General features: G+C 55.3%; 1 protein-coding gene across 1 annotated transcript in view; it reads right to left on the reverse strand.

Moving 5' to 3' along the window:
* Positions 1 to 15,818, reverse strand: part of lysmd2 (LysM, putative peptidoglycan-binding, domain containing 2) — a 73,772-nt gene extending 57,954 nt beyond the window's left edge. The window contains exon 1 of the mRNA XM_072470631.1: positions 15,438 to 15,818. Within this exon, the coding sequence (XP_072326732.1) occupies positions 15,438 to 15,626 (189 nt within the window). The 5' untranslated portion in view covers positions 15,627 to 15,818. The remainder of the gene's footprint in view (positions 1 to 15,437) is intronic.
* Positions 15,819 to 16,553: the final 735 nt, after the last annotated feature.

Here is a 16,553-nt window from a genome sequence, read left to right on the forward strand (position 1 = left end):
TCTACATGGCTGAGAGTTTCATTACTTAGTGCAACGACCCACTGGACCATTAAGGAAAAAGGGCTAAATTATCAGACATCTGTTAGGTCCGGAATGTCTGGAAGTCATTATATTTTTAGATTCTTTAAGGCATGCTGAAATAACAATTTCTGTCATTGGATCAGTAAAAGAGTATGTATTTATTTTGCTGAATTGCAACATTTATAGTACTATGGAACAATTGGCCCGACGCCATTAACATTTCCAAGCAAACACCATTTCCAAGTAAACACCAAAAGTTCTACTTTCACAATTGCTTCAACTGTGAGATCTTTTAGAACACAATAGGCTCTGTATTGCATTTCCTGGGCAGGTACATGCACGTACTCAATTGTAAGTTATGAATAGATCTTCCCAGCTGCCAGTTTTAAGTGAGCTCCAGAAATGTTATATTCAGCTTGTAATCAACCATGAGAAATGGATTTCAGGAACCTGCAACTGACTGGATGAGGTTTCAAACATTCCGAAAGGCTTGAGTAAAAGCAAAAATGGTTGTCTCGCGATATTCCCGACCCAAGATCTAAATAACTAGCCTTTTTTCACATTGCCACAAACATTACAAAAGTTGTAGATAGAGGTAATATTTAGATTCTTTAAAAAATATTTGCACAATATGGTTACATTGGCAAGGCATTTATTGCCCACCCTAGCTGCACAGAGAACATTTGGTTAGCTTCTCTTTACATTGCTGCAGTAATGGTGTTTCCACAAGTAGTGGTATATAGGATATTCCAGGATAGTGACTATGGTAGCGTGGGAGAGCAACGGATGGAGCAAGAGTCCAAACTCGGGGAGTGGTGGTTGGAGCGGCGGTTGAGTGCTGGCTAGTCAACACCCGGGGAGTCAAGGAGTAGGGTGGCATTTGTTGTCCTCCTTTGTATCTCGTTAAACTTCAATAAACAAATTAGTTAACTTTCACCTGCCAAGTAGCTGTTGAGACTCCCCGCTATTAGTGACAATGGATGAAAGGTGAGACACATCCAACTGAGGGTAAGTGACTTGGAGGGGTACGTCTTGATATTTCTTGCATCTCCTGCCACATCTTTGTCTTGTTACACTTTGGTGTGAAAATCTTTTAATTATCATCAGAATTAAACCACAGGAATGCCAGGGTGCATCCATTTGTGAAATATGAAGTTCTAAACATGATGGAAGTAATTTCAAGGGTGAAACCACCATTAAAAAGATGGTAATTCCTCTGCAATGATACCAATGTTGAATGTGTGAACTTAGGATCATAGAATTAGAATCAGAAGGAGGTGACAAATGTTAATGAATTTTTAGATAGTTGCATACATTCTGAAAGAGTTCTGAATGGGGAACAATTGTGTGCTTCAGTGGAAAAATACTTTTTTTTTTTTTTTAAATAATTTTTATTAGAGTTTTCACAAAATATCAACAACAGAATGAAAAATACAGAACAAAGTAAAACAACCCCCATGCCCCCCTACACATAAATAATAAATTAACACCCCGAGTTAACACAAAGCAAACATAGCAAATATATACACCCCCTCAGAACCCCCAGGGTAAATAAACAGAAATAAAATAGAATAGAGCCCCCCCCCCCCCCCGGGTTGCTGCTGCTGACCATTGTCTACCGTTCTGCCAGGAAGTCCAAGAGCGGTTGCCACCGCCTAAAGAACCCTTGTACCGATCCCCTTAAGGAGAATTTCACCCTCTCCAATTTAATAAACCCCGCCATATGGTTGATCCAGCATTCCACGCTTGGGGGCCTCGCATCCCTCCACTGTAGAAGAATCGTTCGCCGGGCTACCAGGGACGCAAAGGCCTCTTTCGCCTCCTGCACCCCCAAATATTGCGAGCTCCCAGCCCGGCTTGACCCTGGATCCTACCACCCCCGACACCGTCCTCGCTACGCCCTTCCAAAATTCCTCCAGCGCTGGGCATGCCCAGAACATATGGGTGTGATTTGCTGGGTTCCCCGAGCACCTAACACACCTGTCCTCTCCCCCAAAGAACCGGCTCATCCTTGTCCCGGTCATGTGTGCCCTGTGCAGCACCTTAAACTGTATGAGGCTGAGCCTTGCGCACGAAGAGGAAGAGTTCACCCTCCCTAGGGCATCTGCCCACATCCCCTCTTCGATCTCCTCTCCCAACTCCTCTTCCCACTTACCTTTCAACTCCACCACCGAGGCCTCCTCCTCCTCTTGCATCACCTGGGAAGTTTCCGAGATCTTCCCCACTCCGACCCCCCGAGAGCACCCTGTCCTGTACTGTGTGTGGCAGTAGCCGTGGGAATTCCACCACCTGGCGTCTGGCAAACACCCTTACCTGTAAATATCTGAAGGTGTTCCCCGGGGGGGAGCCCATACTTCTCCTCCAGTTCACCCAGGCTCGCGAACTTCCCGTTCACGAACAGGTCCCCCAACCTTCCCATCTCTGCCCTGTGCCACCCCAAAAACCCTCCATCTATTCTCCCTTGGACAAACCAGTGGTTCCCCCGTATTGGGGTCCACACCGAGGCCCCAACTTCCCCCCTGTGCCGCCTCCACTGCCCCCAGATTGAGGGTAGCCGCCACTACCGGGCTCGTGGTATACCTCATTGGAGAGAGCAGCAGCAGCGCCGTTGCCAGCGCCTCCAGACTCGTACCCTCACAAGACACCGTCTCCAGCCTCTTCCATGCAGCCCCCTCCATCACGCACTTGCGCACCATCGCCGCATTGGCGGCCCAGTAGTAGCCACAGAGGTTGGGCAGTGCCAGGCCCCCCCATCCCCATCCCTACTCCACTCCAGGAACACCCTTCTCACCCTCGGAGCACCTCGCGCCCACACAAACCCCGTTATGCTCCTGATGACCCGGCTAAAGAAGGCCTTCGGGATAAACATGGGGAGGCACTGGAACAGGAACAAAAACCTTGGGAGCACTGTCATCTTAACTGACTGCACCCTACCCACCAGAGACAGCGGCAACGCATCCCACCTCTTGAACTCCTCCTCCATTTGCTCCACCAGCCTCGTGAAATTAAGTCTATGCAGGGCCCCCCAGCTCCTGGACACCTGGTCCCCCAAATACCTGAAGCTCCTCTCCGCCCTTTTTAGTGGGAGCTCGCCAATCCCCCTCTCCTGGTCCCCTGGGTGAACCACGAACAACTCGCTGAATGTCTTAAACCAAGTTAAATGGCAGCATTGATGAAAAACAGAGATCGGCAACTCAATTCTAGAGCAAGCTGTTGATTATTCTTAATGGTTTACAAGGGAACTTCATATTGTTCTTAAGCTGTGCTATTATCTGAGTCAACATTCATTGGTGAGGGGGCTACACATCATTGGCTACGCAGTCGGATTGTATCTGCCTGAAAGCAAAATCTCTGTACTGCTTAATTCTCCAGAACTCTAAATGATCAGCGAAATGGCTCCTATGAGGGAGATGACTGGACAACATTGATAAAAAGAGAACTTTTCCCAATAGCCTCTAAAGCCTTAAAAAGAAATCACAATTTTGAAACAACTTTTAAATAGCAATTTGTGTCAAGTCAGTTTCAAAAACAATCGCTTTTTTTATTTCTCAAAACATTGCCAATTACAGCATAAACTGAGTATCAGGATTTTTATGCTTAAGTTCCCAATTTAACAATACAAATCGTGTTGTAATTTAATTGAATAAAATCATTGCAATATAAAGAAAAATTCGAAGAATGAAAATGCAATGATTTTTTTAAAGTGTCAATGCGTTCTAGTTGCAGAAAGTATAACTTTGTGTGTCAGTTAACAAAACACTTGTAACTTGGGCAGCACAGTGGCAGCACTGCAGTCTCACGGCGCTGAGGTCCCAGGTTCGATCCCGGCTCTGGGTCACTGTCCGTGTGGAGTTTGCACATTCTCCCCGTGTGTGCATGGGTTTCGCCCCCCACAACCCAAAGATGTGCGGGGTAGGTGGATTGAACACGCTAAATTGACTCTTAATTGGAAAATGTGAATTGGGTACTCTAAATTTTTTTTAAAAAACACTTGTAACTACTTTGCAGTTGTTAGTGAGATTACAACTCTATTTGGAAGTTAATCGGAATATTTACCATATAAATTCTACATAGCTGTATGTAGTCAATGGTGTTACATCAGTACAATTTCAGCACCACAGCAGTGAAAACCACCAGCCTGAAGATGCAAATCTGTCTGCAAGTAATGCAAGATACCATGACATCATTCCACTGCCATCTGTCCTGTTCTTTTGCACAGTGAGATTCTATTAATTTTCAGCAAGAGACTATTTACTTGCAAGAAGGTAAAACACAGCCAGCAGTATAACTTAGAAAAGGTCATCTCAGCTGGTACCAAGCTGAAACTGATCGCTGCAGAATCTGAGCATCATTTTAAAACAGCTATGAGGGAGTGAGTAAAGGGAGAGCATCAAACATAGAAAAGCAAGGATATTGAGTGAGGGAATACGCCTAGAGTTTGTAAGATTAATTAATTGTAACTGCAGTTTTCCAGTGCAACGTTGAAGTATTACCTGATTAGTGAAAACAGCAAGAGTCTATTTTCAACCAAATCAAAATACCAGCTCGCAGTGTTCTCATAATCTGAGAAAAGGGGAGCTGGATGAGTTCCAGAGATTGGTCAACACGACTGTAGATAGAATGCAGTCGGTCACTGTGGAATGTGACACTTTGCCTCCGCAGTCTTCTGCAATTTAATCGTTGAGCCAATGATCCATTGTGCCGGTGTGTGCTCTTTGAAAGATCGTTTAGTCCCATTCCTCTACTCCTCTTCTCCCACGGCTCTCTAAATCTTTCCGCTTCTCCCCCCCCCCCCCCCCCCTACATATCCAATTTATCTCTGAAAACGGTGGCTGAATCTACTTCCACCACCCTTTCAGGCCATGCATTCCACATCTCACTGCATAAAAATAAACCCATCCTCCCTTTGATTCGGTTTGATTGCCTTCACAGGTCATGGAGGAATTTCTCAATTGCTCGAGGGTTTTCTCTCATGGGTGGGGGAAGGGGTGTTGGATGATGCATAGAAGTTGCGCTATGGCAATACAGGAGATGCGCACTGGGCCAGCTGATTGTTCTGGTCTTTTTTCACAAGTTTGGAATAATTACTTCTATTGTATAGTATGTACAGTACAGAAACAGATCATTCAGGCCCAAAACAGATCCATGCCGCTGTCTATACTTCACATTAGCTTCTGTCTTCTACTAAGCCCATCAACATATCCTTTTATTCCTTTCTCCTTTCTGTTTAAATAGCTGCCCCTTAAATACATCCCTACAGTTAACCTTTCCTTGCTTTAGTGAATTCCACATTCTAACCACTCACTGGATAAGAATTTCGCTCCTGAATTCACTATTGGATTTATGAATGACTGTCTTACGTTTGTGGTCCCTAACCTCCTACTTGTAGCCCCTGTGCTGCAACACAGCTATGTAAAAAGAACAAGAACAAGTAGTTATTCCCAATTATTTGAAGAGAGAATCATTTATGGCCAGGAAACCACGTGACACATCAGTCGAGCAGCTAACCCCTGAAGGACTGTTCACCTCGTGACAGATGCTGCCTGACCTGCTGAGTGTTTCCAGCATTTTCTGTTTTTACCACGAGTAACGAACTCCTGCTTATGCTGATTTAACTGTAAAATGCCAACGGCTACAAAACTCAGGGTGATTGGCTCACCCTTCAGAACGACACACACTAGTTTTCCAAGCAGACAAAGACAGTACTCGTCTTTTATTGGGTGGTCAATTAATTTACGGATTACTTTCACCACCTCCACAAATTGTCTGCATTTGGGGTTATAGGCAGGTTTAATTATATGTTAATTATACAGAACACAGGGACTGAGAAAGATCAGCAATCTCATTCCTTCAAAGATCTACATTTTGCTGACAGTAAGTGTGAAACAGCGCCCAGCAGATTCTTGTGATGATAAGTCTGATTCGCTGTGTGAATCCTAGTGTCACAACAGTCACAGAATGCCTTTTATTGGTAACTATCTCACAAGTTTGCTAATTTAATCAAGGAGCAAAGATTTGCAAGAAGGAAAACATGCTCCACCAAAAATATGATCTATCCGCACAGTGCATAAGTTTAAACCCCCCACTGTGAGCATTGCCTGGCATGATATTACTATTCGTGCCTTTTTAAATTAGGAATTCATAGAAAACATATATATATGGCCAGAAAATTCCCTCCACGAGAAGTAGCTTGCTGACAGATCCTAATGATAAAAGACCCCTCCCACCCGGGTTATTCGCTATTCCAACCTCTTCCATCGGGCAGGAGAGATACAAATGTCTGAGAACACGCACAAACAGATTCAAAAACACCTTCTTCCCCGCTGTTACCAGACTCCTGAATGGCCCTCTTATAGACTGAACTGATCTCTCTCCACGCATCTTCTCTACTGAGTAGCATTACACTCCGTATGCTTCACCCTATGTCTGTATTTACATTGTGTATCTATGTCCTATGTTTTTCATGTATGGAACAATCTGTCTGGACTGTATGCAAAATACCACCCAAATCCTCTCTTGCACTAAAAAAAAATGAATTATCAAATAACATTGGAATTTGGTGCTTAACAACTTTGAGTTAAGTAAAGTGGTCGTAGTTACTTAATAATTATACTGACGTTGCTTTCCAGTAATCCATACATTTAAACCTGCTGTGATGACATTACCTCATATAGACTCATACCAAAGAATCCCTACAGTGTAGGAGGCCATTCGGCCCATTAAGTCTGCACCAACACCCTATCCCAGCAACCCTGCGACATTGATCATGGCCAATCATCTAGCCTGCACATCCTTGGACTTTGGGAGGAAACCCACGCAGACACGGGGAGAACATGCAAACTCCACATGGACAGTCACCCGAGGCCAGATGGAAACACGGGTCCCTGGTGCTGCGAGGCAGCAGTGCTAACCACCGTGCCACCAAGACATCATGCAGCAAATGCACAGAATCATTGGTCAACTATGAAAACATTAACAAACTTCAATTCCTGAAACTAATTATTGTATATATACAAAATATTAATGCTACAATAATTACAGAAATGCATCTAGTTACCTGAACTCAAGAGATCAGTTTCCCCCACCCATTATCCACTCTGGCTCCTGATTATCAGTTAGTTTATCTCTAAATCAGTCTGCAACAAGATGACTATTTATTGATTAATAATCCTCTTGTGAAATGCTGCCATTAATCAAGTACAGGAAGCCCACGCACAAAGCTAGTACAAACAACAGTTCAAATGCAAAATAAAACTTAAAGTTTAAACCTTTCAAATTATTTATGGCAAAGATATACTCAAGGTAGTAATTATGTCTATGATAGTTTTAAGTCACTTGAGCTCTTAAGTCAGGGTTTATGGGCGTAGGGTTAATCATTAACAACACAAAATAGGTCTTAAAATGATTAGGTACTAAATGCAACTAACAAAAGTCATGATTTATTTTATAACTTAACAATGGAATGTGTACAAATTATGCAATAAAGAACCCTCTGAATTGGCTTGACACAAGGTGGGGAATATGGCTGATGGAGCACTTTTACGATTAGCTCACACAATTAAATAAAAGTTGACTAAGAGCTGGAAGGCATAGCTCAAAAGAAACTACATGTCATGAGTACAAGATATTTCTATGATGTTATTTTTAACGGTTTCCCAGAATTGTTAACTTGACCGGCTAACAATATTTTACCAATTGGGCAATGCAGAAACCAAGATTCTTAACAAAACAGAAAGGATATATTTCTCTGGAAAGATCAAGACTGTTCAGAGAAAAAGGCTATGGGGCGACCTGATGGAAATCATTAAGTTTATAAAGGATTTACAGGGTGGTCAGAGAGGAAATGTTTCCATTTTTTCACAGTGAGTGGTTAGGATCCGGAATGCACAGTCCAAGAGTGTGTCTGTGGCAGATTCAATTGTGGCTTTGAAAAGAGAATGAGCTGACTATTTGAGAAGGAAAGATGACAAGGTAGCTGAGTAACTTGTACAGGGCCAGCACAGACACAGAGAATAGCAACCTTTATGTGATGTAACCAGCCTAGGATTGTGTGGAAATCAAAACTAGAGGTCACAAATATAAAATTACTCACTAATAAATCCAATAGGGAATTCAGGACAAACTTCTTTACCCAGAATGTGGTGGGAATGTAGAACTCGTTGCCACAAGGAGCAGTTGAGGCAAACAGCAATAGTTGCATTTAAGGGAAAGGTAGATGAGGGTGAAAGGGAAGAGATTGCATTGACAGAGTTAGAAAAAGAGGGGTGGAAGAATGCTTGTGTGGAGCAAAAACACTAATACCCGTGCGAACCTCAGGAAAAGAACTGAATTGGGCTTAGCTGGACTGATGAAAAGTTACCCAAACTTTCGACCTAGGCTAACAGCACTGTGGATGTACCTATGCCTCAGGGACTGCAGTGGTTCAAGAAGGCAGCTCACCACCAGCTTCTCAAGGGCAACTAGGGACGGGCAATAAATGCTGGCCTAGCAAAATGATGTTGAATTGCCACTTGCACCTATGTAACCATGCCCCATGAATCGCTGTCACTGGGAGAAAGGCAGCAGTGACTTTTGGGGAGCATGATATGCATTTCACTCTGTTTGCTATGACCTATCCAAGGTTTCGACATGCTGGGAGGAATATTTCTTCAGTTTGATCTGGTCACAACATAATAAATGCATGCATGAAGAATACACGTACATGAATTATTAATCAATCTGTGGCAGGTGAGTCAATTCTTGGAGTCGTGACTTTTGTTGTGGCTTATTACTTGTTTACGGAGGCAATAGGAACTCAGCAATACGAGTAGTTTACCGATAATGAACATGTACGACTTGTTCTTTGACCACTCAGAAGTTACATCAGTTAGTGACAGATATTATTTATGACGTGGTTGTGAACAGCAGTGGCACCAAGGCCAAATTCCAAATTAATTTTGGAATCCAATGACTGCTGGACAAGCACTAAACCAGATTTCACTCAAGTGAATTAATCTTATTTTTCACTCAAATAAATTATTCAGCACGAAAGCAACCTGACCTTTTGTACCTCACTCCCCCACCCACCCCCCAAACACACACACACACACCCATCAAAAATTACACTCTGGAATGGGCAACACAAAACAAACTTTTTCTTTTTCATGATACAAAAGCAAAACATAACTTCCCGCCAAGAACCATTTTGTTTCAGCTAATAGGCTCAGCCCTGAGTTCAACTCAATCTTTCAGTCGACAGTTAATGTGGTCCCATGGGCTTTTCTGGCCGATAAGAACTAAGAGCAGAGGTAAGCAATTCAGCCCCACGAGCCTGCAACCGCCATTCAATATGATCATGGCTGATCTCATCTCGGCCTCATCCCCACCTTCCTGTCAGCTCGCTCCCCATAACCCTTCAATCAGCTACTAATTAAAAACTATTTATTGCCTCCTTATATTTATGATGTGGAGATGCCGGTGATGGACTGGGGTGCGCACAGTAAGAAGTCTTACAACACCAGGTTAAAGTCCAACAGGTTTGTTTCAAATCACCAGCTTTCAGAGCACTGCTCCTTCCTCGGTGAATGAAGAGGTCATATATATATATATATATATATATATAGACAAAGTCAAATATGCAAGACAATTTGCATCTTTGTGAGCATTTGCAGGTCATTAAGCCTTTACAGATCCAGAGAGAGGGGTAATCCCAGGTTAAAGAGGTGTGAATTGTCTCGATCCAGGACAGTTGGTAGGATTTCACAAGGCCAGGCCAGATGGTGGGGGGTGAATGTAATGCAACATGAATCCAAGGTCCCAGTTGAGGCCGCACACTTGGCTACAAGTTTCTGTTCAGCGATCCTGCGTTGTCACGCGTCCTGAAGGCCGCCTGGGAGAACGCTTACCTGGAGAGCGTAAGCATCCTCCAAGGCGGCCTGGCCTTGCAAAATCCTCCAGGGTGGGGGTAGGGATGGGAGGGGGCAGGGATGGAGAGGCGAGGGTGGAAAATGGATGCATCAGGATGGGGGTGCCAGGGATGGGAGCTGTGGATTGAGTTGTTGGGGAGAAGGCCGGGTTGTATGGCCGTGGGGGGAATGCTTGGGGGGGCTGGGTGCCAGGTGAAAGCATCCTATCAGGCTGCATCACAGCCTGGTATGGCAACTGCTCGGCCTAGGACCGCAAGAAACCTCAGAGTCGTGAACACCACCCAGTCCATCACACAAACCTGCTTCCCATCCATTGACTCCATCTACACCTCCCGCTGCCTGGGGAAAGCGGGCAGTATAATCAAAGATCCCTCCCACCCGGCTTACTCACTCTTCCAACTTCTTCCATCGGGCAGGAGATACAGAAGTCTGAAAACACGCACGAACAGACTCAAAAACAGCTTCTTCCCCACTGTCACCAGACTCCTAAATGACCCTCTTATGGACTGATTTCATTAACACTACACCCTGTATGCTTCATCCGAGGCCAGTGCTTATGTAGTTACATTGTATATGTTGTGTTGCCCTATTATGTATTTTCTTTTATTCCCTCGTCTTCTCATGTACTTAATAATACTTTTCACTGTGCCTCGGTACACGTGACAATAAACAAATCCAATCCAATCCAGGTGCAGGGGTGCAATCCAATCCAGGTGCAGGGGTGATTAAGTCGCATGGGGCAGGGATGGAGGTGGTCCATATGGATGCTACAGGGTGGGCGCTGGTGGTCTGGGTGGGGGGGGGGGGGGAATACTTGGGGTGCTGGGATGGGGGTGCTGGGGTCCAGGGGGTGGGGGTTTCTGGGTTGCCGGGGGGGATTGCTGGGGGTCCGGGGGTGGGGGCTGCTGGGGGTCCGGGGGTGGGGGCTGCTGGGGGTCCGGGGGTGGGGGCTGCCGGGGGTGGGGGCTGCTGGGGGTCCGGGGGTGGGGGCTGCTGGGGGTCCGGGGGTGGGGGCTGCTGGGGGTCCGGGGGTGGGGGCTGCTGGGGGTCCGGGGGTGGGGGCTGCTGGGGGTCCGGGGGTGGGGGCTGCTGGGGGTCCGGGGGTGGGGGCTGCTGGGGGTCCGGGGGTGGGGGCTGCTGGGGGTCCGGGGGTGGGGGCTGCTGGGGGTCCGGGGGTGGGGGCTGCTGGGGGTCCGGGGGTGGGGGCTGCTGGGGGTCCGGGGGTGGGGGCTGCTGGGGGTCCGGGGGCTGCTGGGGGTCCGGGGGGTGGGGGCTGCTGGGGGTCCGGGGGGTGGGGGCTGCTGGGGGTCCGGGGGGGGGGGGCTGCTGGGGGTCCGGGGGGGGGGGGGCTGCTGGGGGTCCGGGGGGGGGTGGGGGTTGCTCGGGGGGGTGGGGGTTGCTCGGGAGGGGGTGGGGGTTGCTCGGGGGGGGGGGAGGAGGGGGTTGCTCGGGGGGGGAGGAGGGGGTTGCTCGGGGGGGGGGGGAGGAGGGGGTTGCTCGGGGGGGGGGAGGAGGGGGTTGCTCGGGGGGGGGGGGAGGAGGGGGTTGCTCGGGGGGGGGGGGGGGAGGAGGGGGTTGCTCGGGGGGGGGGGGGGGAGGAGGGGGTTGCTCGGGGGGGGGGGAGGAGGGGGTTGCTCGGGGGGGAGGAGGGGGTTGCTCGGGGGGAGGAGGGGGTTGCTCGGGGGGGATGGAGGGGGTTGCTCGGGGGGGGGGGGAGGAGGGGGTTGCTCGGGGGGGGGGGGAGGAGGGGGTTGCTCGGGGGGGGGGGGGGAGGAGGGGGTTGCTCGGGGGGGGGGGGAGGAGGGGGTTGCTCGGGGGGGGGGGAGGAGGGGGTTGCTCGGGGGGGGGGGAGGAGGGGGTTGCTCGGGGGGGGAGGAGGGGGTTGCTCGGGGGGGGGGGAGGAGGGGGTTGCTCGGGGGGGGGAGGAGGGGGTTGCTCGGGGGGGGGAGGGGGTTGCTCGGGGGGGGGAGGGGGTTGCTCGGGGGGGGAGGGGGGTTGCTCGGGGGGGGAGGGGGTTGCTCGGGGGGGGGAGGGGGTTGCTCGGGGGGGGGGTTGCTCGGGGGGGGGGGGGAGGAGGGGGTTGCTCGGGGGGGGGGGGGAGGAGGGGGTTGCTCGGGGGGGGGAGGAGGGGGTTGCTCGGGGGGGGGGGGGAGGAGGGGGTTGCTCGGGGGGTAGGAGGGGGTTGCTCGGGGGGGAGGAGGGGGTTGCTCGGGGGGGATGGAGGGGGTTGCTCGGGGGGGGGGGGGAGGAGGGGGTTGCTCGGGGGGGGGGAGGAAGGGGTTGCTCGGAGGGGGGGGGGGAGGAGGGGGTTGCTCGGGGGGGGGGGAGGAGGGGGTTGCTCGGGTGTGGGGGGAGGAGGGGGTTGCTCGGGGGGGGGGAGGAGGGGGTTGCTCGGGGGGGGGGAGGAGGGGGTTGCTCGGGGGGGGGGAGGAGGGGGTTGCTCGGGGGGGGGGGGAGGAGGGGGTTGCTCGGGGGGGGGGGGGAGGAGGGGGTTGCTCGGGGGGGGGGGAGGAGGGGGTTGCTCGGGGGGGGGGAGGGGGTTGCTCGGGGGGGGGGGGAGGGGGTTGCTCGGGGGGGGAGGGGGTTGCTCGGGGGGGGAGGGGGTTGCTCGGGGGGGGGGGTTGCTCGGGGGGGGGGGGGTTGCTCGGGGGGGGGGGGTTGCTCGGGGGGGGGGAGGAGGGGGTTGCTCGGGGGGGGGGGAGGAGGTGCTTGCTCGGGGGGGGAGAAGGGGGTTGCTCGGGGGGGGGGGGAGGAGGGGGTTGCTCGGGGGGGAGGAGGGGGTTGCTCGGGGGGGATGGAGGGGGTTGCTCGGGGGGGGGGATGGAGGGGGTTGCTCGGGGGGGGGGGAGGAGGGGGTTGCTCGGGGGGGGGGGGAGGAGGGGGTTGCTCGGGGGGGGGGGGAGGAGGGGGTTGCTCGGGGGGGGGAGGAGGGGGTTGCTCGGGGGGGGGGGAGGAGGGGGTTGCTCGGGGGGGGAGGAGGGGGTTGCTCGGGGGGGGGGGGGAGGAGGGGGTTGCTCGGGGGGGGGGGGAGGAGGGGGTTGCTCGGGGGGGGGGAGGAGGGGGTTGCTCGGGGGGGGGGGGGAGGAGGGGGTTGCTCGGGGGGTGGGGGGAGGAGGGGGTTGCTCGGGGGGGGGGAGGAGGGGGTTGCTCGGGGGGGGGGGAGGAGGGGGTTGCTCGGGGGGGGGGGGAGGAGGGGGTTGCTCGGGGGGGGGGGAGGAGGGGGTTGCTCGGGGGGGGGGGAGGAGGGGGTTGCTCGGGGGGGGGGGAGGAGGGGGTTGCTCGGGGGGGGAGGGGGGGGTTGCTCGGGGGGGGGAGGGGGGGGTTGCTCGGGGGGGGGGAGGAGGGGGTTGCTCGGGGGGGGGGGGGAGGGGGTTGCTCGGGGGGGGGGGAGGGGGTTGCTCGGGGGGGGGGAGGGGGTTGCTCGGGGGGGGAGGGGGTTGCTCGGGGGGGGGAGGGGGTTGCTCGGGGGGGGGAGGGGGTTGCTCGGGGGGGGGGGTTGCTCGGGGGGGGGGTTGCTCGGGGGGGGGGGTTGCTCGGGGGGGGGGGTTGCTCGGGGGGGGGGGGTTGCTCGGGGGGGGGGGTTGCTCGGGGGGGGGGGGGTTGCTCGGGGGGGGGGGTTGCTCGGGGGGGGGGGGTTGCTCGGGGGGGGGGGTTGCTCGGGGGGGGGGGGGTTGCTCGGGGGGGGGGGGTTGCTCGGGGGGGGGGGGTTGCTCGGGGGGGGTTGCTCGGGGGGGGGGTTGCTCGGGGGGGGGGAGGAGGGGGTTGCTCGGGGGGGGAGGAGGTGGTTGCTCGGGGGGGGGGGGAGGAGGGGGTTGCTCGGGGGGGGGGAGGAGGGGGTTGCTCGGGGGGGGGGAGGAGGGGGTTGCTCGGGGGGGGGAGGAGGGGGTTGCTCGGGGGGGATGGAGTGGGTTGCTCGGGGGGGATGGAGGGGGTTGCTCGGGGGGGGGGGGGGAGGGGGTTGCTCGGGGGGGGGTTGCTCGGGGGGGGGGGAGGAGGGGGTTGCTCGGGGGGGGGGGGAGGAGGTGGTTGCTCGGGGGGGGGGGGGAGGAGGGGGTTGCTCGGGGGGGGGGGGGAGGAGGGGGTTGCTCGGGGGGGGGAGGAGGGGGTTGCTCGGGGGGGGAGGAGGGGGTTGCTCGGGGGGGGAGGAGGGGGTTGCTCGGGGGGGGGGGAGGGGGTTGCTCGGGGGGGGGGGTGGAGGGGGTTGCTCGGGGGGGGGTGGAGGGGGTTGCTCGGGGGGGGGGGTGGAGGGGGTTGCTCGGGGGGGGGGTGGAGGGGGTTGCTCGGGGGGGGGGTGGAGGGGGTTGCTCGGGGGGGGGGGATGGAGGGGGTTGCTCGGGGGGGGGGGAGGAGGGGGTTGCTCGGGGGGGGGGAGGAGGGGGTTGCTCGGGGGGGGGGGGGAGGAGGGGGTTGCTCGGGGGGGGGAGGAGGGGGTTGCTCGGGGGGGGGGGGGGGAGGAGGGGGTTGCTCGGGGGGGGGGGGGAGGAGGGGGTTGCTCGGGGGGGGAGGAGGGGGTTGCTCGGGGGGGGGGAGGAGGGGGTTGCTCGGGGGGGGGGGGGGGGGAGGAGGGGGTTGCTCGGGGGGGGGGGGAGGAGGGGGTTGCTCGGGGGGGGGGGGGGAGGAGGGGGTTGCTCGGGGGGGGGGGAGGAGGGGGTTGCTCGGGGGGGGGGGGAGGAGGGGGTTGCTCGGGGGGGGGGGGAGGAGGGGGTTGCTCGGGGGGGGGGGGAGGAGGGGGTTGCTCGGGGGGGGGGGGAGGAGGGGGTTGCTCGGGGGGGGAGGGGGGGGTTGCTCGGGGGGGGGGGAAGGAGGGGGTTGCTCGGGGGGGGGAGGGGGTTGCTCGGGGGGGGGGGGAGGGGGTTGCTCGGGGGGGGGGGAGGGGGTTGCTCGGGGGGGGGGAGGAGGGCGTTGCTCGGGGGGGGGGGAGGAGGGGGTTGCTCGGGGGGGGGGGAGGAGGGGGTTGCTCGGGGGGGGGGGAGGAGGGGGTTGCTCGGGGGGGGGGGAGGAGGGCGTTGCTCGGGGGGGGGGGAGGAGGGGGTTGCTCGGGGGTGGGGGGGAGGAGGGGGTTGCTCGGGGGGGGGGGGGAGGAGGGGGTTGCTCGGGGGGGGGGGGGAGGAGGGGGTTGCTCGGGGGGGGGGGGGAGGGGGTTGCTCGGGGGGGGGGGGGGAGGGGGTTGCGGGGGGGGGGGGGAGGGGGTTGCGGGGGGGGGGGGGAGGGGGTTGCTCGGGGGGGGGGGGAGGGGGTTGCTCGGGGGGGGGGGGGAGGGGGTTGCTCGGGGGGGGGAGGGGGTTGCTCGGGGGGGGGAGGGGGTTGCTCGGGGGGGGGGGGGGAGGGGGTTGCTCGGGGGGGGGGGAGGAGGGGGTTGCTCGGGGGGGGGGGGGAGGAGGGGGTTGTTCGGGGGGGAGGGGTGGGGGGGGAGGGGGGTGCTGGGTCCCTAAAAGGGGGGGGGGGTATCTGTGCTGCCCCTGGGTTGGGGTTCGGTCTTTCCCGCTCTGCGAAATCGCGTCCGGGACTCACCGAGACTCCATAGCGCAGGGCGAGGCCTCGCAGGGTGTCGCTCGGGCTGACCGGGTGCTGGATGTATTTCTCGGCCAGCGGGGCCGACACACTGGCCGTGCTGCCGTACGAGCGGGTCTTGGTCCGGGCCAGGCTCAGGGACAGCTCGGCCTCCGACTCGTCCTGCCCGGCCGCCAGCGCCTCAGCCATCCTGCTGCTCCACGGGGCAGGAGCCTGGGGCCCGGAGACCACGCCCGAGATGCGCGGTGGTGGCGGCGGCCCAATGACGGGATGAGCTTCTCCCCCCTCCGCCCGTCAGCAGCCAAACTGCCGCCAACTGCCCCAGAGCGGCGGCGACCTGAAGCTGCTTCAGCGGCACCGGCACGGACTGTAGCTCAGTGGGTAACGCGCTCGACTCCGAGCCCGGAGACCCGGGTTCAAATCCCACTGCCGACCCTCACCAACGCGATGCTACACTGTCGGAGGCGCTGCTGTCCTTCAAATGCTCCTAACTAACATCTCTAGTGAATTTAAACATGCTTCGCAATACTATCTGGAAGATCGAGATGTTACAGTTTCAATTCGTGGCACAAAAATATACTCTTTATTAAAAGAAGGCGAGATGCTGGAAATCTGAAATAAAAACAGATAACGCTGAAAAAGCTCAGCAGGTCCGGCAGCATCTGTGGATTTCATAGAATTTACAGTGCAGAAGGAGACCATTCGGCCCATCGAGTCTGCGCCGGCTCTTGGAAAGAGCACCCTACCCAAAGTCAACACCTCCACCCTATCCCCATAACCCAGTAACCCCACCCAACACTAAGGGCAATTTTGGACACTAAGGGCAATTTATCATGGCCAATCCACCTAACCTGCACATCTTTGGACTGTGGGAGGAAACCCACACACACACGGAGAGGACGTGCAGACTCCGCACAGACAGTGACCCAAGCCGGAATCGAACCTGGGACCCTGGAGCTGTGAAGCAATTGTGCTATCCACAATGCTACCGTGCTGCCCTCAGAGAGTCAACGTGAAAAAGATTTTCTTAATATTTCTCACCTTTAAACCATATTTGATCCTAGTTATTGCTCCATCGGAATATATTGCTAGGGTCTGAACTAGAGTTATGAAGTC

The sequence above is a fragment of the Scyliorhinus torazame genome, chromosome 12, assembly GCF_047496885.1.
Source record: "Scyliorhinus torazame isolate Kashiwa2021f chromosome 12, sScyTor2.1, whole genome shotgun sequence".
NCBI lineage: Eukaryota > Metazoa > Chordata > Chondrichthyes > Carcharhiniformes > Scyliorhinidae > Scyliorhinus > Scyliorhinus torazame.